The sequence below is a fragment of the Mytilus trossulus genome, chromosome 11, assembly GCF_036588685.1.
Source record: "Mytilus trossulus isolate FHL-02 chromosome 11, PNRI_Mtr1.1.1.hap1, whole genome shotgun sequence".
Lineage (NCBI taxonomy): Eukaryota > Metazoa > Mollusca > Bivalvia > Mytilida > Mytilidae > Mytilus > Mytilus trossulus.
Genome location: NC_086383.1, coordinates 54232431 through 54253116, shown reverse-complemented (window position 1 = coordinate 54253116; position 20686 = coordinate 54232431). Strand labels below are relative to the sequence as shown.

The window sequence follows — 20686 nt, the reverse complement described above, 5'->3', positions numbered from 1 at the left end:
CTTATTTGTTGTATTTTTATGTCTATTTACTCTGAATAGTCAGGTCCAGACCATGTGTTGTGTGTTGTTATATTTGTTTGTCTATTTACTCTTGAGTAGCCAAGTCCAGACCAAGTGTTGTTAGTTGTTATATTTGTTTGTCTTTTTACTCTGAGTAGTCAGGTCCAGACAATGTGCTGTAAGCTGTTGTACTTGTTTATTTACTATGAGTAGTCAGGTCCAGACCATGTGTTGTTAGTTGTTGTATTTGTGTGTCTATTTGCTCAGAGTAGTCAGGTCCAGACCATGTGTTGTGTGTTGTTATTGATGTATTTTTTATTTACTCTGAGTAGTCAGGTCCAGACCATGTGTTCTTAGTTGTTGTATTTTTATGTCTTTTTACTCTGAGTAGTCCAGTTCAGACCATGTGTTGTTAGTTGTTGTATAAGTATGTCTAATAACTCGGGAGTAATGTGGTCCAGACAATGTGCTGTAAGCTGTTGTACTTGTTTATTTACTATGAGTAGTCAGGTCCAGACCATGTGTTGTCAGTTGTTGTATTTGTGTGACTATTTGCTCTGAGTAGTCAGGTCAAGACCATGTTTTGTCTGTTGTTATAGTTGTTTGTCTATTTACTCTGAGTAGTCAGGTCAGGTCCTGGCCATGTGTTGTGTTATGTTATATTTGTTTGTCTATTTACTCTGAGTAGTCAGGTCAGGTCCAGACCATTCGGTGTAAGTTGTTTTATTTGTTTGTCTATTCACTCTGAGTAGTCAGGTCAGGTCCAGACCATGTGTTGTTTCTTGTTATTTTTGTTTGTCTATTTACTCTCAGTATTCAGATCCAACCATGTGTTGTGTGTTGTTATATTTGTTTGTCTATTTACTCTCAGTTTTCAGGTCCAGACCATGTGTTGTGTGTTGTTAAATTTGTCTATTTACTCTGAGAAGTCAGGTCCAGACCATGTGTTGTGTGTTGTTATATTTGTTTGTCTGTTTACTCTGAGTAGTCAGGTCCAGAGCATGTGTTGTTGTTGTTATATTGGTTTGTCTATTTACTTTGAGTAGTCAGGTCCAGACCATGTGTTGTTATATTTATTTGTCTATTTACTCTGAGTAGTCAGGTCCAGACCATGTGTTGTTTGTTGTTATATTTGTTTATCTATTTATTCTGAGTAGTCAGGTCAGGTTCAGACCATGTGTTGAGTGTTGTTATATTTGTTTGTCTATTTACTCTGGGTAGTCAGGTCAGGTCCAGAAAATGGGTTGTGTGTTGTTATATTTGTTTGTCTATTTACTCTGAGTAGTAAGGTCAGGTCCAGACCATGTGTTGTGTGTTGTTATATTTATTTGTCTATTTACTCTGAGTAGTCAGGTCCAGACCATGTGTTGTTTGTTGTTATATTTGTTTATCTTTTTATTCTGAGTAGTCAGGTCAGGTTCAGACCATGTATTGTGTGTTGTTATATTTATTTTTCTATTTACTCTCAGTAGTCAGGTCCAGGCCATGTGTTGTGTGTTGTTATATTTGTTTGTCTATTTACTCTGAGTAGTCAGGTCCAGTCCATGTATTGTGTGTTGTTATATTTGTTTGTCTTTTTACTCTGAGTAGTCAGGTCTGGTCCAGACCTAGTGTTGTTTGATATTATATTTATTTTTCTATTTACTCTGAGTAGTCAGGTCCAGGCCATGTGTTCTTAGTTGTTGTATTTTTATGTCTATTTACTCTGAGTAGTCAGGTCCAGACCATGTGTTGTAAGTTGTTTTATTTATTTGTCTATTTACTCTGAGTAGTCAGGTCAGGTCCATGTATTGTGTGTTGTGTTATTTGTTTGTCTATTTACTCTGAGTAGTAAGGTCAGGTCCATGTATTGTGTGTTGTTATATTTGTTTGTATAATTACTCTGAGTAGTCAGGTCCAGGCTATGTGCTCTGTGTTGTTATATTTGGTTGTCTATTTACTCTGGGTAGTCAGGTCAGGTCCAGACCATGTGTTGTGTGTTGTAATATTTATTTGTCTATTTACTCTGAGTAGTCATGTCCAGACCATGTGTTGTGTTGTAATATTTGTTTGTCTATTTACTCTGAGCAGCTAGGTCCAGACCATGTGGTGTGTGTTGTTATATTTGTCTATTTACTCTAAGTAGTCATGTCCATACCATGTGTTGTTTTTTGTTTTATTTTTTCGTCTATTTACTCTGAGTAGTCAGGTCAGGTCAAGTCCATGTGTTGTTTGTTGTTATATTTGTTTTGTCTATTTACTCTGAGTTGTCAGGTCAGGTCCAGACCATGTGTTTGGTTGTTATATTTGTTTGTCTATTTACTCTGAGTAGTCAGGTCCAGACCTTGGTTGCGTGTTGTTATATTTGTTTATTTACTCTCAGTAGCTGTATGTGTAGTCAGGACCAGACCATGTGTTGTGTGTTGTAATATTTGTCTATTTACTCTGAGTAGCTAGTCTCAGACCATGTGTTTGGTTGTTATATTTGTTTGTCTATTACTCTGAGTAGTCAGGTCCAGACCATGTGTTGTTTGTTGTTGTATTTGTTTGTCTATTTACTATCTATAAAAAGGTCCAGACCATGTGTTGTGTGTTGTTATATTTGTCTATTTACTCTGAGTAATAAGGGTCAGACCATGTGTTGTGTGTTGTTATATTTGTTTGTCTATTTACTCTGAGTAGTCAGGTACACAAGTGTTGTTTGTTGTTATATTTGTTTGTCTATTTACTCTCAGTAGTCAGGTCAGGTCCTGACCATGTGTTGTGTGTTGTTATATTTGTTTGTCTATTTACTCTCAGTAGTCAGGTCAGGTCCAGACCATGTGTTGTGTGTTGTTATATTTGTTTTGTCTATTTACTCTGAGTTGTCAGGTCAGGTCCAGACCATGTGTTTGGTTGTTATATTTGTTTGTCTATTTACTCTGAGTAGTCAGGTCCAGACCTTGGTTGCGTGTTGTTATATTTGTTTATTTACTCTCAGTAGCTGTATGTGTAGTCAGGACCAGACCATGTGTTGCGTGTTGTTATATTTGTCTATTTACTCTGAGTAGCTAGTCTCAGACCATGTGTTTGGTTGTTATATTTGTTTGTCTATTACTCTGAGTAGTCAGGTCCAGACCATGTGTTGTTTGTTGTAATATTTGTCTCTTTACTCTCAGTAGTCAGGTCCATACCATGTGTTGTGTGTTGTTATATTTGTTTGTCTATTTACTCTCAGTAGTCAGGTCAGGTCCGGACCATGTGTTGTGTGTTGTTATATTTGTTTGTCTATTTACTCTGAGTAGTCAGGTCAAGTCCATGTATTGTGTGTTGTTATATTTGTTTGTCTATTTACTCTCAGTAGTCAGGTCAGGTCCAGACCATGTGTTGTATGTTGTTATAGTTGTTTGTCTATTTACTCTGAATAGTCAGGTCAGGTCCAGGCCATGTGATGTGTGATGTTATATTTGTTTGTCTATTTTCTCTGAGTAGTCAGGTCAGGTCAAGACCATTCGTTGTTAGTTGTTGTATTTGTTTGTCTTTTTACTCTGAGTAGTCAGGTCAGGTCCAGACCATGTGTTGTTTCTAGTTATTGTTGTTTGTCTATTTATTCTGAGTAGTCAGGTCAGGTCCAGGCCATGTGTTGTTTCTTGTTATAGTTGTTTGTCTATTTACTCTGAGTAGTCAGGTCCAGACCATGTGTTGTGTGTTGTTATATATATTTGTTTGTCTATTTACTCTGAGTAGTCAGGTCCAGACCATGTGTTGTTTGTTGTATTTGTTTGTCTAATTACTCTGAGTAGTCAGGTCCAGACCATGTGTTGTTTGTTGTTATATTTGTTTGTCTATTTACTCTGACTAGTCAGGTCCAGACCATGTGTTGTTTGTTATATTTGTTTGTCTATTTACTCTTAGAAGTCAGGTCCATACCATGTGTTGTGTGTTGTTATATTTGTTTGTCTATTTACTCTGAGTAGTCAGGTCCAGACCATGTGTTGTGTGTTGTTATATTTGATTGTCTTTTTACTCTGAGTAGTCAGGTCCAGATCATGTGTTGTTTATTGTTATATTTGTTTGTCTATTTACTCTGAGTAGTCAGGTCTAGACCATGTGTTGTTGGTTGTTGTATTTGTAGGTCTATTTACTCTGAGCAGTCAGGTCCAGACCATGTGTTCTTATTTGTTGTATTTTTATGTCTATTTACTCTGAATAGTCAGGTCCAGACCATGTGTTGTGTGTTGTTATATTTGTTTGTCTATTTACTCTTGAGTAGCCAAGTCCAGACCAAGTGTTGTTAGTTGTTATATTTGTTTGTCTTTTTACTCTGAGTAGTCAGGTCCAGACAATGTGCTGTAAGCTGTTGTACTTGTTTATTTACTATGAGTAGTCAGGTCCAGACCATGTGTTGTTAGTTGTTGTATTTGTGTGTCTATTTGCTCAGAGTAGTCAGGTCCAGACCATGTGTTGTGTGTTGTTATTGATGTATTTTTATTTACTCTGAGTAGTCAGGTCCAGACCATGTGTTCTTAGTTGTTGTATTTTTATGTCTTTTTACTCTGAGTAGTCCAGTTCAGACCATGTGTTGTTAGTTGTTGTATAAGTATGTCTAATAACTCGGGAGTAATGAGGTCCAGACAATGTGCTGTAAGCTGTTGTACTTGTTTATTTACTATGAGTAGTCAGGTCCAGACCATGTGTTGTCAGTTGTTGTATTTGTGTGACTATTTGCTCTGAGTAGTCAGGTCCAGACCATGTTTTGTCTGTTGTTATAGTTGTTTGTCTATTTACTCTGAGTAGTCAGGTCAGGTCCTGGCCATGTGTTGTGTTATGTTATATTTGTTTGTCTATTTACTCTGAGTAGTCAGGTCAGGTCCAGACCATTCGGTGTAAGTTGTTTTATTTGTTTGTCTATTCACTCTGAGTAGTCAGGTCAGGTCCAGACCATGTGTTGTTTCTTGTTATTTTTGTTTGTCTATTTACTCTCAGTATTCAGATCCAACCATGTGTTGTGTGTTGTTAAATTTGTCTATTTACTCTCAGTATTCAGGTCCAGACCATGTGTTGTGTGTTGTTATATTTGTTTGTCTGTTTACTCTGAGTAGTCAGGTCCAGAGCATGTGTTATTGTTGTTATATTGGTTTGTCTATTTACTTTGAGTAGTCAGGTCCAGACCATGTGTTGTTATATTTATTTGTCTATTTACTCTGAGTAGTCAGGTCCAGACCATGTGTTGTTTGTTGTTATATTTGTTTATCTATTTATTCTGAGTAGTCAGGTCAGGTTCAGACCATGTGTTGAGTGTTGTTATATTTGTTTGTCTATTTACTCTGGGTAGTCAGGTCAGGTCCAGAAAATGGGTTGTGTGTTGTTATATTTGTTTGTCTATTTACTCTGAGTAGTAAGGTCAGGTCCAGACCATGTGTTGTGTGTTGTTATATTTATTTGTCTATTTACTCTGAGTAGTCAGGTCCAGACCATGTGTTGTTTGTTGTTATATTTGTTTATCTATTTATTCTGAGTAGTCAGGTCAGGTTCAGACCATGTATTGTGTGTTGTTATATTTATTTTTCTATTTACTCTCAGTAGTCAGGTCCAGGCCATGTGTTGTGTGTTGTTATATTTGTTTGTCTATTTACTCTGAGTAGTCAGGTCCAGTCCATGTATTGTGTGTTGTTATATTTGTTTGTCTTTTTACTCTGAGTAGTCAGGTCTGGTCCAGACCTAGTGTTGCTTGATATTATATTTATTTTTCTATTTACTCTGAGTAGTCAGGTCCAGGCCATGTGTTCTTAGTTGTTGTATTTTTATGTCTATTTACTCTGAGTAGTCAGGTCCAGACCATGTGTTGTAAGTTGTTTTATTTATTTGTCTATTTACTCTGAGTAGTCAGGTCAGGTCCATGTATTGTGTGTTGTGTTATTTGTTTGTCTATTTACTCTGAGTAGTAAGGTCAGGTCCATGTATTGTGTGTTGTTATATTTGTTTGTATAATTACTCTGAGTAGTCAGGTCCAGGCTATGTGCTCTGTGTTGTTATATTTGGTTGTCTATTTACTCTGGGTAGTCAGGTCAGGTCCAGACCATGTGTTGTGTGTTGTAATATTTATTTGTCTATTTACTCTGAGTAGTCATGTCCAGACCATGTGTTGTGTTGTAATATTTGTTTGTCTATTTACTCTGAGCAGCTAGGTCCAGACCATGTGGTGTGTGTTGTTATATTTGTCTATTTACTCTGAGTAGTCATGTCCATACCATGTGTTGTTTTTTGTTTTATTTTTTCGTCTATTTACTCTGAGTAGTCAGGTCAGGTCAAGTCCATGTGTTGTTTGTTGTTATATTTGTTTTGTCTATTTACTCTGAGTTGTCAGGTCAGGTCCAGACCATGTGTTTGGTTGTTATATTTGTTTGTCTATTTACTCTGAGTAGTCAGGTCCAGACCTTGGTTGCGTGTTGTTATATTTGTTTATTTACTCTCAGTAGCTGTATGTGTAGTCAGGACCAGACCATGTGTTGTGTGTTGTAATATTTGTCTATTTACTCTGAGTAGCTAGTCTCAGACCATGTGTTTGGTTGTTATATTTGTTTGTCTATTACTCTGAGTAGTCAGGTCCAGACCATGTGTTGTTTGTTGTTGTATTTGTTTGTCTATTTACTATCTATAAAAAGGTCCAGACCATGTGTTGTGTGTTGTTATATTTGTCTATTTACTCTGAGTAATAAGGGTCAGACCATGTGTTGTGTGTTGTTATATTTGTTTGTCTATTTACTCTGAGTAGTCAGGTACACAAGTGTTGTTTGTTGTTATATTTGTTTGTCTATTTACTCTCAGTAGTCAGGTCAGGTCCTGACCATGTGTTGTGTGTTGTTATATTTGTTTGTCTATTTACTCTCAGTAGTCAGGTCAGGTCCAGACCATGTGTTGTGTGTTGTTATATTTGTTTTGTCTATTTACTCTGAGTTGTCAGGTCAGGTCCAGACCATGTGTTTGGTTGTTATATTTGTTTGTCTATTTACTCTGAGTAGTCAGGTCCAGACCTTGGTTGCGTGTTGTTATATTTGTTTATTTACTCTCAGTAGCTGTATGTGTAGTCAGGACCAGACCATGTGTTGCGTGTTGTTATATTTGTCTATTTACTCTGAGTAGCTAGTCTCAGACCATGTGTTTGGTTGTTATATTTGTTTGTCTATTACTCTGAGTAGTCAGGTCCAGACCATGTGTTGTTTGTTGTAATATTTGTCTCTTTACTCTCAGTAGTCAGGTCCATACCATGTGTTGTGTGTTGTTATATTTGTTTGTCTATTTACTCTCAGTAGTCAGGTCAGGTCCGGACCATGTGTTGTGTGTTGTTATATTTGTTTGTCTATTTACTCTGAGTAGTCAGGTCAAGTCCATGTATTGTGTGTTGTTATATTTGTTTGTCTATTTACTCTCAGTAGTCAGGTCAGGTCCAGACCATGTGTTGTATGTTGTTATAGTTGTTTGTCTATTTACTCTGAATAGTCAGGTCAGGTCCAGGCCATGTGATGTGTGATGTTATATTTGTTTGTCTATTTTCTCTGAGTAGTCAGGTCAGGTCAAGACCATTCGTTGTTAGTTGTTGTATTTGTTTGTCTTTTTACTCTGAGTAGTCAGGTCAGGTCCAGACCATGTGTTGTTTCTAGTTATTGTTGTTTGTCTATTTATTCTGAGTAGTCAGGTCAGGTCCAGGCCATGTGTTGTTTCTTGTTATAGTTGTTTGTCTATTTACTCTGAGTAGTCAGGTCCAGACCATGTGTTGTGTGTTGTTATATATATTTGTTTGTCTATTTACTCTGAGTAGTCAGGTCCAGACCATGTGTTGTTTGTTGTATTTGTTTGTCTAATTACTCTGAGTAGTCAGGTCCAGACCATGTGTTGTTTGTTGTTATATTTGTTTGTCTATTTACTCTGACTAGTCAGGTCCAGACCATGTGTTGTTTGTTATATTTGTTTGTCTATTTACTCTTAGAAGTCAGGTCCATACCATGTGTTGTGTGTTGTTATATTTGTTTGTCTATTTACTCTGAGTAGTCAGGTCCAGACCATGTGTTGTGTGTTGTTATATTTGATTGTCTTTTTACTCTGAGTAGTCAGGTCCAGATCATGTGTTGTTTATTGTTATATTTGTTTGTCTATTTACTCTGAGAAGTCAGGTCTAGACCATGTGTTGTTGGTTGTTGTATTTGTAGGTCTATTTACTCTGAGCAGTCAGGTCCAGACCATGTGTTCTTATTTGTTGTATTTTTATGTCTATTTACTCTGAATAGTCAGGTCCAGACCATGTGTTGTGTGTTGTTGTTATATTTGTTTGTCTATTTACTCTTGAGTAGCCAAGTCCAGACCAAGTGTTGTTAGTTGTTATATTTGTTTGTCTTTTTACTCTGAGTAGTCAGGTCCAGACAATGTGCTGTAAGCTGTTGTACTTGTTTATTTACTATGAGTAGTCAGGTCCAGACCATGTGTTGTTAGTTGTTGTATTTGTGTGTCTATTTGCTCAGAGTAGTCAGGTCCAGACCATGTGTTGTGTGTTGTTATTTATGTATTTTTATTTACTCTGAGTAGTCAGGTCCAGACCATGTGTTCTTAGTTGTTGTATTTTTATGTCTATTTACTCTGAGTAGTCCAGTTCAGACCATGTGTTGTTAGTTGTTGTATTAGTATGTCTAATAACTCGGGAGTAATGAGGTCCAGACAATGTGCTGTAAGCTGTTGTACTTGTTTATTTACTATGAGTAGTCAGGTACAGACCATGTGTTGTCAGTTGTTGTATTTGTGTGACTATTTGCTCTGAGTAGTCAGGTCCAGACCATGTTTTGTCTGTTGTTATAGTTGTTTGTCTATTTACTCTGAGTAGTCAGGTCAGGTCCTGGCCATGTGTTGTGTTATGTTATATTTGTTTGTCTATTTACTCTGAGTAGTCAGGTCAGGTCCAGACCATTCGGTGTAAGTTGTTTTATTTGTTTGTCTATTCACTCTGAGTAGTCAGGTCAGGTCCAGACCATGTGTTGTTTCTTGTTATTTTTGTTTGTCTATTTACTCTCAGTATTCAGATCCAACCATGTGTTGTGTGTTGTTATATTTGTTTGTCTATTTACTCTCAGTATTCAGGTCCAGACCATGTGTTGTGTGTTGTTAAATTTGTCTATTTACTCTGAGTAGTCAGGTCCAGACCATGTGTTGTTGTTGTTATATTTGTTTGTCTATTTACTTTGAGTAGTCAGGTCCAGACCATGTGTTGTTATATTTATTTGTCTATTTACACTGAGTAGTCAGGTCCAGACCATGTGTTGTTTGTTGTTATATTTGTTTATCTATTTATTCTGAGTAGTCAGGTCAGGTTCAGACCATGTGTTGAGTGTTGTTATATTTGTTTGTCTATTTACTCTGGGTAGTCAGGTCAGGTCCAGAAAATGGGTTGTGTGTTGTTATATTTGTTTGTCTATTTACTCTGAGTAGTAAGGTCAGGTCCAGACCATGTGTTGTGTGTTGTTATATTATTTGTCTATTTACTCTGAGTAGTCAGGTCCAGACCATGTGTTGTTTGTTGTTATATTTGTTTATCTATTTATTCTGAGTAGTCAGGTCCAGACCATGTGTTGTTTGTTGTTATATTTGTTTATCTATTTATTCTGAGTAGTCAGGTCAGGTTCAGACCATGTGTTGAGTGTTGTTATATTTGTTTGTCTATTTACTATGGGTAGTCAGGTCAGGTCCAGAAAATGGGTTGTGTGTTGTTATATTTGTTTGTCTATTTACTCTGAGTAGTAAGGTCAGGTCCAGACCATGTGTTGTGTGTTGTTATATTTATTTGTCTATTTACTCTGAGTAGTCAGGTCCAGACCATGTGTTGTTTGTTGTTATATTTGTTTATCTATTTATTCTGAGTAGTCAGGTCAGGTTCAGACCATGTATTGTGTGTTGTTATATTTATTTTTCTATTTACTCTCAGTAGTCAGGTCCAGGCCATGTGTTGTGTGTTGTTATATTTGTTTGTCTATTTACTCTGAGTAGTCAGGTCCAGTCCATGTATTGTGTGTTGTTATATTTGTTTGTCTTTTTACTCTGAGTAGTCAGGTCTGGTCCAGACCAAGTGTTGTTTGTTATTATATTTATTTTTCTATTTACTCTGAGTAGTCAGGTCCAGGCCATGTGTTCTTAGTTGTGGTATTTTTATGTCTATTTACTCTGAGTAGTCAGGTCAGGTCCAGACCCTGTGTTGTTTCTTGTTATTTTTGTTTGTGTATTTACTCTCAGTATTCAGGTCCAACCATGTGTTGTGTGTTGTTTTATTTGTTTGTCTATTTACTCTCAGTATTCAGGTCCAGACCATGTGTTGTGTGTTGTTAAATTTGTCTATTTACTCTGAGTAGTCAGGTCCAGACCATGTGTTGTTGTTGTTATATTTGTTTGTCTATTTACTTTGAGTAGTCAGGTCAAGACCATGTGTTGTTATATTTATTTGTCTATTTACTCTTGAGTAGTCAGGTCCAGACCATGTGTTGTTTGTTGTTATATTTGTTTATCTATTTATTCTGAGTAGTCAGGTCAGGTTCAGACCATGTGTTGAGTGTTGTTATATTTGTTTGTCTATTTACTATGGGTAGTCAGGTCAGGTCCAGAAAATGGGTTGTGTGTTGTTATATTTGTTTGTCTATTTACTCTGAGTAGTAAGGTCAGGTCCAGACCATGTGTTGTGTGTTGTTATATTTATTTGTCTATTTACTCTGAGTAGTCAGGTCCAGACCATGTGTTGTTTGTTGTTATATTTGTTTATCTATTTATTCTGAGTAGTCAGGTCAGGTTCAGACCATGTTTTGTGTGTTGTTATATTTATTTTTCTATTTACTCTCAGTAGTCAGGTCCAGGCCATGTGTTGTGTGTTGTTATATTTGTTTGTCTATTTACTCTGAGTAGTCAGGTCCAGTCCATTTATTGTGTGTTGTTATATTTGTTTGTCTTTTTACTCTGAGTAGTCAGGTCTGGTCCAGACCAAGTGTTGTTTGTTATTATATTTATTTTTCTATTTACTCTGAGTAGTCAGGTCCAGGCCATGTGTTGTTAGTTGTTATATTTGTTTGTCTATTTACTCTGAGTAGTCAGGTCCAGTCCATGTATTGTGTGTTGTTATATTTGTTTGTCTATTTACTATGAATAGTCAGGTCCAGACCATGTGTTGTGTGTTGTTATATTTGTTTGTCTATTTACTCTGAGTCAGGGTTTCCCCTGGGTCAATTATTTTTTTCGCCACCTCTTTCGCCAAAACAATATATTTTTCGCCACTTTATTATTTTTTTCGCCAAATATATTTTTCCTTTAGTTTTTCCAGCACCCCCAACCCCCCTCCCCCCAAAATAAGAAGTGTTTTTTTACAACAAAACGAAGAATCTTATTACTTGGAATTGATCCCTCGTGTAAAGTGTAGTCATTACATTGAAGGGTTACTCTCATGCCAACCTTTTGAATAGATTTCTTCATAACGACAGTTTTCTTTTCTAGACCATCGTAAATAAGTAAAACTATGCTTGAAACACCAGTGTTACTGAAACGACTTTGAAGTACCCACTGAAATCAATGATCTATATGAAAGTTAAATGATAAAGTTTTAAATCAGAGACCTTTCTAGCTTTTGAACATTTTTCGTCATAACAATGATTTTCTTTTCAAAAGAAGGAGAGGAAGCGTAAATTTTGCTTCAAATACGTGCTTCACAAAGCGGTAAATAAATCCCTTTTGAGACATATGACAGAAGCCATATAACCATATCATTTTGTCATATCATACAATCAACACCTTTATTAATTAGTCCTTTGATGTCGATAGCTATAAATGCAATCAGCTGATTATTGATTTTCTGTCAAAATCTTAACGAGTTCAAGGTGAATTCCGAGTATTGTCTGATGGGTAAAGTCAGAGAAACACGAAAAAAGTAAACAAACAAGATGGCTGAAAATAAATCGTTATATATATTTCTTTCGCCAAATTCTTTCGCCAATGACGAATTTTAATCGCCACAATTATTATTTTTTTCGCAAATTGCGAAAATGGCGACCGCCAGCGGAAACCCTGCTCTGAGTAGTCAGGTTAAGTCCATGTATTGTGTGTTGTTATATTTTTTGTCTATTTACTCTGAGTTGTCAGGTGCAGAACATATGTTAGTATTAATTTGTCAGTCTTATACCGTAAACTTGATGCTCCGCAGGGGCAGCTTTATACGACCGTAGAGGTCAAACCCTGAACAGTGGGGGCAAGTATTGACACAACATTTAAGCTTGATACAGCTCTGAATTTGGATTGTGATTAAATAGATGACACAACATAGGTTTCTGACACAGAATGAATGTGGTCTAAGAACTTAAACTTAAAAAATTATAAAAACCTAATTGGACATTTTCATATTATGGTCCAATATTCAAAATGGTTAGATTCAGCATATCATAGAACCCCAAGAATTCAATTTTTGGTGAAATCAAATAATTTTCAATTTTAGACCCTTTAGACCTCAATGTGGACAAATTTGATAACCGGGCCCAAATATTAAAAATCTAAATACATGGTTAGATTCAGCGTATTGAAGAACCCCATATATTGAATTTTCGGACCCCGATTTGGACCAACTTGAAAACTGGGCCCATGATCAAAATATAAGTACATGTTTAGATTCAGCATATCAAGAACCCCAAGAATTCAATGTTTGTTAAAATTAAACTCAGTTTAATTTTAGACCCTTTGGACCTTAATGTAGACCAATTTGAGAACAGGACCAAAAATTAAGAATCTATATACACGATTATATTTGGCATATCAAAGAACCCCAATAATTCATTTTTTGATGAAATCAAACAAAGTTTAATTTTTGACCCTTTTGGCCCCTCATTCCAGAACTGTTAGTACCAAAACTCCCAAAATCAATCCCAACCTTCCTTTTGTGATCATAAACCTTGTGATAAAATTTCATAGATTTCTATTTACTTATACTAAAGTTATTGTGCAAAAACCAAGAAAAATGCTTATTTGGGACCTGTTGTGGCCCCTAATTCCTAAACTGTTGGGACCAAAACTCCCAAAATGAATCCCAACCATCCTTTGATGGTCATAAACCTTGTATTTAAATTTCATAGATTTCTTTTTACTTATACTAAAGTTATAGTGCGAACACCAAATGTAAACGGATGACGACGACGACGCCAACGTCATACCAATATACGACAATTTTTTTTTAAATTTTGGCAGTCATATAAAAATGGTATGTTTCACATTTAGTGCAGTACTCTGATTACATGTATGTTTTCAGTGTTGTGTCATGATGTGTCTCATTTTCTGTGTGGAACATCAGTGGTGTGTCATGATGTGTCGCATGTTTTGTGATGAACATCAGTGTTGTGTCATGATGTGTCATGTTCTGTGTTGAACATGAGTGTTGTGTCCTAATATGTGTCATGTTCTGTGTTGAACATGAGTGTTGTCATGTGTCTCATGTTCCGTGTTGAACATCAGTGTTGTTTCATGTTGTCTCTCATGTTCTGTGTTGAACTTCAGTGTTGTGTCATGATTCCTATTCCTATTGAGTTAAACCCCATGGTTGTGTCATGATGTGTCCCATGTTCTGTGTTGAACATCAGTGTTGAACATCAGTGTTGTGTCATGATATGTCTCATGTTTTGTGATTAACATCAGTGTTGTGTCATGGTGTGTCCGATGTTTTGTGTTGAACATCAGTGTTGTGTCATGGTGTGTCCGATGTTTTGTGTTGAACATCAGTGTTGTGTCATGGTGTGTCCGATGTTTTGTGGTGAACATCAGTGGTGTGTCAAGATGTGGCTCATGTATTGTGTTGAACATCATTGTTGTGTCATGATGTGACTCACTTTTGTGTTGACCATAACTGTAGTGTCCTGATGTGTTACAGGTTCTGTGTTTTACACCAGTGTTGTGTCATGATGTGTCTCATGTTCTGTGTTGAAAATCAGTGTTAAGTCATAATGTATCATGTTTTGTTTTGAACACCATTGTTGTGTCATGATAAGTTTACCTACTATGTTACAAATTTACCTACTTGATATTCAATGTTACAAGTTTACCTGTTGATAATCAATGTTAGCTCCATTCGCTAGGCAAAGCTTCAATTCCTCTACTCTTCCATTTTTAGCAGCTTCAAGGAGATTCTGTAAATAAGAAACAGAGTTTACATTTAACAAAATATAAAGAGTGTAGTAACTGAAATGTTTTTCACGCTAATGCCAGACAATAACTATACTTTAGAATGACTGATTTTGATTGGTTAACACAAAGGAGACATTGTAGTCTTTAGTATACAACAATGTGACAAACAATAGTTGGGGGAAAAATTGAAAGTAGCGAAAAATATATTGTTTTGTCAAAAGAGGTGGTGAAAAAGAAAAGACCAAGAGGAAACCCTGCTTATGCATTTTTATGATTACATTGTATACTGTTCCTAAGTTTTGAAGAAGAAAAACACTTTTTTTTTAAAACATTTGATCATCACATAAAATAGCTAATCTGAGTGAAAATTGTGTTTCAATATTTTCAATATAAACATGCAATTTATAACAACTTGGAAAGTAGCAGTGTAATATTTGTATGTTTGATGATATAATTTTTTTGACAGATTTATTTTGAATGTCTCTGAGCTTACTCTGTTAAAGAAATAACAGTGTTGTTTTAATATTTTAGCCCAAAAACATATTTTCAATCAAGAAAAAGAAATTAATAAATAGTAACTATTTAATAATCAAGTAGTCTTTTTTTCAGCGGGGACATATTTGACACTTATGTGTTTTCACAGGTGTTAATCACTACTTCCAAGTTTGATGACAAATAATAGGTAAGCTTGGGTAATTGAAATGAATAGACCTCTTTTGAGAAAGTTGCATTTCCTTCAAAAACTTTTTGTTTTAGTGAACATCATTCATGCGTTTAGGGGTCTTCTTTCCCATGTTGAGCGAGCAGTTAAAAAATAAAATGCTGTATTGCACAAGTTATAATGGTTACAGTATTTTGTTCATAAAAAAGCTTGATGTATAAAAAAAATTTAACAACAGAATGAACCTTAATGTTGACGCCGTTGAGGGAATCTAGGATCACATTGTCTCGCTTTCTCGAAATAAAGTTGCAGGTTCGACAAAAATCACTCGACTGTTTGACTTTAAAGAAGAAAACATCTTACCTCATTCCAATCTTCCATATTTCCTAAAATAGAAAAATAAATGAATAAATCTGTTGAGTAATAATTGCCAGGCTAATTGTTTCTGCTAATTGAAAATTATCAACAACCACAACTCTGAAATGGTAAATACTGAAATGAGTGATACTGAGCCTTGCCTGTGTTTAGTGCTCAATAACATACCTTTAACATTTTTTCATAATGTATATACCATTTCAGTTGTTTTCAGATGCTTATACAAGTGGATACCAAATATGATTGACCTACCACTTGTGGTTCACCATAAACTAGACCTAATCACAAACTAATACATTGTTGACGCCGTCGATGCCGCCGGAAACAGCATACCTATGTATAGCTTTTTGTCTCTGTCAAGGCGAGACAAAAATTAGCAGAGATTTATATTTATTTCTGCACTTATTGAGCAACATAAATATTAAAATTTATTTATTTATTGTGTATTTAAGAATATTTATAATTATTCTGTATTCCGTACAAGATTCACCAACAATGATTTGTATTTAAACAACTTCCCCGATTTAACACTTCCTGTTGTTCTCAATCAAACACATTCAACAAACAATAAAGAATCAAACATCGTTGACCAAATTATTTATTCTGCAATACAATTTTCATTATCTTGTTATCAACCAGGACTGGAGTTCAATTTGTCTCCGAAAAAGAAATAATTTTCAATGGAAGCATTTTACCGAGTTTCAAGTTGGGATTTTCCAGAAAGCCCCTGCGTATAAAGCATAAATGAAACTTTTTTTCTTAAGTTTCAAGGGTAAAACGAGGGTTATTAAATGTTCTTTCTATCTATTATAAATTTCAAAATAATCAGCAAAAATGAAAAAATTAGTAAAAATTTTACATTTAAGGGCAATTACTCCTGAAAGAAGTTGTCAGACAGTTTTGACATAAATAGACAACAGGAAGGTCTTACAATTAAGAACATGTCTGCTATTGTCAGATTGTAACTCTTCATATCATTTTTCAAGATAGACAAAACTTGCATTTTACCCCATGTTCTATTTTTAAGCCATGTCAACCATGTTTGTTTGCAGACAGGGCCATCGGACATATTTATTTAAATATATACGATAATAATGATTGTGGCCAGTAGTTTTAGAGGAGTAGATTATTAATCAAAGTTGCAAAAAATTGTAAAATTGGTCTTAAAAGAGCAATGACTAAAATATTGAGTTGCCTGATGATTTCAGCTATGTTTGTCTTATTTGTAGATCTTGTGTCTGATAATTTTTCCATATAAAAGTTTATCTTCATCTATTATACTTTGGAAAATAATAAGCAGAAATTAAAAAAAAAATCAGTAAAATTTGACATTTAAGGGCAATAACTCCTATAAGAAGTCTTCTGACAGCTTTGATGTAAATGAACAGCAGGTAGATCTCAACGTTCTGAACTGTCTTGTCAGATTTTCTCTATTAATACTAGTTTTCAAGATAATAGACAAACTTGCCATTTACACCTATGTTATATTTTTAGTCGTGTCAGCCATGCTGGTTGGCAGGCAGGATCATCTGACACATTATTAAAACAAAATACGCTAATGATGATTTTTTGTTAAATTTGTCCCAATAGTTTCAGGATAGATTTTTGTAGAAATTTAACAACAACGATAGACAACTGACGCTAAGTGATGAGAACGCCAGGTGAACTAAAACATATATATGATACAATACATACTAATTTGATGAAAACTGAGGTCAGCTAAATTTATCAGTAAGAAAGTGCCATCATCCAAAGCATCTCTGAAAAATATTGATAAATCATATTTACTTGTTTTAGTCTGATATATGTAAAATATATGTATCACAAAGTGACTTAATAATACTGTATCAGTACTTTTTGTTTTCAGTAACTGTTGTGATATATATGAATGTTTCTTTATCAACAATTATGAACAATAAAGGTATATTTTCTAATTATTTATTAACATGAATAAATCCTAACCTTATGGCCAGCTTCATGAAAATCTAGACCTTGTCATTTGAATTTTTTTTTCGTTGACTATATATTGACCTCTTCACATGTCCGTTTTTACTTTGTTGGGTTGCGTTCTCATTGATATATACTGTTGAAAATATTGGTAGAGTTATGATGTTGTGTTTTACCTATTTTATATAGGGTTGATGTCAGTGTGGAATGTTGCCTTAGCACTCAATTTAGATGAAGTAAACGTTTAACATAAAAAAAATTGAGAATGGAAATGGGGAATGTGTCAAAGAGACAACAACCCGACCAAATAAAAAACAACAGCAGAAGGTCACCATCAGGTCTTCAATGTAGCGAGAAATTCCCGCACCCGGAGGCGTCCTTCAGCTGGCCCCTAAACAAATATATACTAGTTCAGTGATAATGAACGCCATACTAATTTCCAAATTGTACACAAGAAACTAATATAAAAATAATACAAGACTAACAAAGACCAGAGGCTCCTGACTTGGGACAGGCGCAAAAATGCGGCGGGGTTAAACATGTTTGTGAGATCCCAACCCTCCCCCTATACCTCTAACCAATGTAGAAAGAAAACGCATAACAATACGCACATCAAAATTCAGTTCAAGAGAAGTCCGAGTCTGATGTCAGAAGATGTAACCAAAGAAAATAAACAAAATGACAATAAAACATAAATAACAACAGACTAGACTACTAGCAGTTAACTGACATGCCAGCTCCAGACTTCAATTAAAATGACTGAAAGATTATAATTTCATCATATGAACATCAGGCACAATCCTTCCAGTTAGGGGTTTAGTATCATACCATCATAACATATATGAGAAGAACATAACCCGTGTCATGCCAACAACTGTTTTTAGAATAAATGTCTTTAGTTCCGACAGTATGACTGTGTTCTGCTTTCTTTTTAAGATAGTTGATTAAGCTCCAACAAATACCTCACATTTTTTTTTATACTTTACCCCAAGTTTACACATAAGTTCTACCAATCTGTTTTTGAAGGAAAATAATTTTGCAATGATGTCATCATGTTCTCTGATTTTTGTCTTGTTTTCTATAAAGTATTGTTTTTTAGAATTTTGAATGTTAAAACTAATTGTTGATTATCTCCCCTTTAAGAGTTTGAAAACTAATTTCAGAAGCAAATTTCAGTAGTTATTAAATGATCCTATATAGTTCACATATAATGTACACTTACCTATAATAACAGCCATGACTTGACAGAGATCAAATGAACTGGACATTTACCTATAACACCACCTTGACTGGACAGGGAACAACTTGACTGGACAGGGATCAAATAAATACTGATGACAGATGCTTAAAATGAGAATATAAATGTTTCTATTTCAGGTTTAAATAAGAATATGTTATAAAGATGCATGTGTATTGTTTGTCAAAACTATGTGTTCGCAACCCTATTTGTTGCTACTGTGAGTGTTATTTACCCTTATCGATAAATTGTTGTCACGTAAATCTATTTTTGTAATATTCATGATATTAGTTAAGCTACTTTCGTTCTAGAAATAGAGTATGTTTACATCAAATATCTGATCTAGGTCTTTGTTAGAAGAAACTATCAGTTACCCAAAGCTGTATCCCTGATTAACATAAGGAACCAGTTTATAAAATTTTCTTTAGCAGACCATGAGTCTGAGGGGCAGGAAAAAATCATTGCCAAGTAACAAAGTCGTATATTTTGTTGATCTTTTTGACAACAGACCGCTGTGCAGAAGCAAGAAAGTAAGCAAGTCACATTATTAATTCGTTAATGAAGAAGGCAACAACTCTGAATATATGTCACATTTTAGAGGAAACCATCGACAGTGTCCTTTCTTCCTTTGTGAAAATAGTACTAAATTTAGGCAAAGACTGTCAGTGTCAGATAAGACATTCATTAGATATAAGAAGATGTGGTTTGAGTGGCAATGAGACAACTCTCTATCCAAGTCACAATTTGTAAAAGTAAACCATTATAGGTCAAAGTACGGCCTTCAACATGGAGCCTTGGCTCATACCGAACAGCAAGCTATAAAGGGCCCCAAAAGTGACTAGTGTAAAACTATTCAAACAGGAAAACCAATAGTCTAAGCTATATTATAAACAAGAAACGAGAAACATTAATGAACCACATCAACAAACAACACATCCTGAACATCAGGTTTCTGACTTAGGACAGGTACAGACACATGCAGTCGGTTTAAACGATTTAATAGGCGCCAACCTTCAGCCTCACTTGAAACAATATTGTATAAACATCCCAACATATAAAGATAAACTATAGAATATCAATTGAAATAGCTTAAGTCAATCAATTGCCTGGAAAGGAAAGAACCCTGGTCCCATAGCTAAATAAAATCTATTAAACGCGGGTCTCACATATATATATTGCTCTGAATGTAGGTCTACCGCAAGTTGCTGAGACAATAAAATAATATGATGATGTGTTTGGGGCTAAAAATATTCAGCTGTCAGCAGTGACAAGACAAAATGAGAGTTATATCAGGTTGAAATAATGATAACATGCTATGAAGGTGCTTGTGTATTTATCGTTTGATACCATTTTGACCTCTTTCATTGATTGGTTGCTGTCTCACTGATATATACCCCTAAACCTTCAATCATACAGGATGCATTCTTGGTTTTTAGTGTTTTCTTTACTATATAAAAACACAGGTGTTGTGATATTTTAAATGTGAAATATATCTGTTAATTATCTCCCCTTGTTAGAGTTAAAATTCTACATTTGCATCTCTTTTGACATAAATTTCAGTAGTAAATAATCCTCATATAGTTCACATATAATGTACACCGACACTTACCTATAATAGCAACTCAACTGGACAAGGATTAAATTGACTGCACACGGATCACATTGACTGGACAATGATCACATTAGGACTGGACAATTCTCAAATAAATATTGATTATAGACATTATAGATGTTCAAACTGAAAATATAAATGCAATAAACACAATACTTTATAGAGACACTTGTCTATTGCATTTCTAAATACCATTTAAATGATTTTGACCTCTTTCATTGATTGGTTGCTGTCTCATTGACATAGACCTCCCATCTTACAATCATAAAGCACAATTTGATTTCTTAGTAAACAACTTTAATTGTAATTATGCTTGCAAGGTTTAATTAGTCTCTGCTCCCAAATGCAATTAATTTTGTAAAATTTTTATTTTGTGTATCCCGTCACAAAAGTTACTGAGTGAAAAAAAATCCTGTTCTGAAAGAATCCAATAGCTCTGGATTATCTCCCTTTAAAAGTAAAATTGAGACATAAAAGTTTATTCATGTTATTTTTTATCAAAGTTTGTAAAAGAATAATTTAGATGATATGTAATGCCAGTTTACCTTACATTTTCATTACTTAAACAATAGAATTAACAATTTAACACCATTATTTTATATTAGTCAATTGTTGTTGATTGCTATCAAATGCAATGCAATCAGCTGATTATTCTGTCAAAATCAATTTTAGTAAAAAAAATTCAAACCAGTGACGAGTTCAAGGTGAAATCTGAGTA

At 34.8% G+C, this 20686-nt stretch overlaps 1 protein-coding gene and 1 long non-coding RNA gene across 2 annotated transcripts in view; both read right to left on the bottom strand.

The window, feature by feature from the left end:
- LOC134690166 (kinase D-interacting substrate of 220 kDa B-like) overlaps window positions 1-14930 on the bottom strand; it is a 37146-nt gene extending 22216 nt beyond the window's left edge. Inside the window, exons 1-2 of the mRNA XM_063550143.1 lie at window positions 14898-14930; window positions 14055-14138 (exon numbers count right to left, since the gene is read on the bottom strand). Of these exons, the coding sequence (XP_063406213.1) occupies window positions 14055-14138; window positions 14898-14930 (117 nt within the window). The remainder of the gene's footprint in view (window positions 1-14054; window positions 14139-14897) is intronic.
- Window positions 14931-15153: 223 nt separating this feature from the next.
- LOC134690712 (uncharacterized) lies at window positions 15154-20093 on the bottom strand. Its single transcript, XR_010102001.1, has 4 exons — window positions 19966-20093; window positions 18342-18463; window positions 16868-16932; window positions 15154-15183 (listed from the first exon to the last, which is right to left on the bottom strand). It is a non-coding gene; the product is annotated as an uncharacterized LOC134690712 (long non-coding RNA).
- Window positions 20094-20686: the final 593 nt, after the last annotated feature.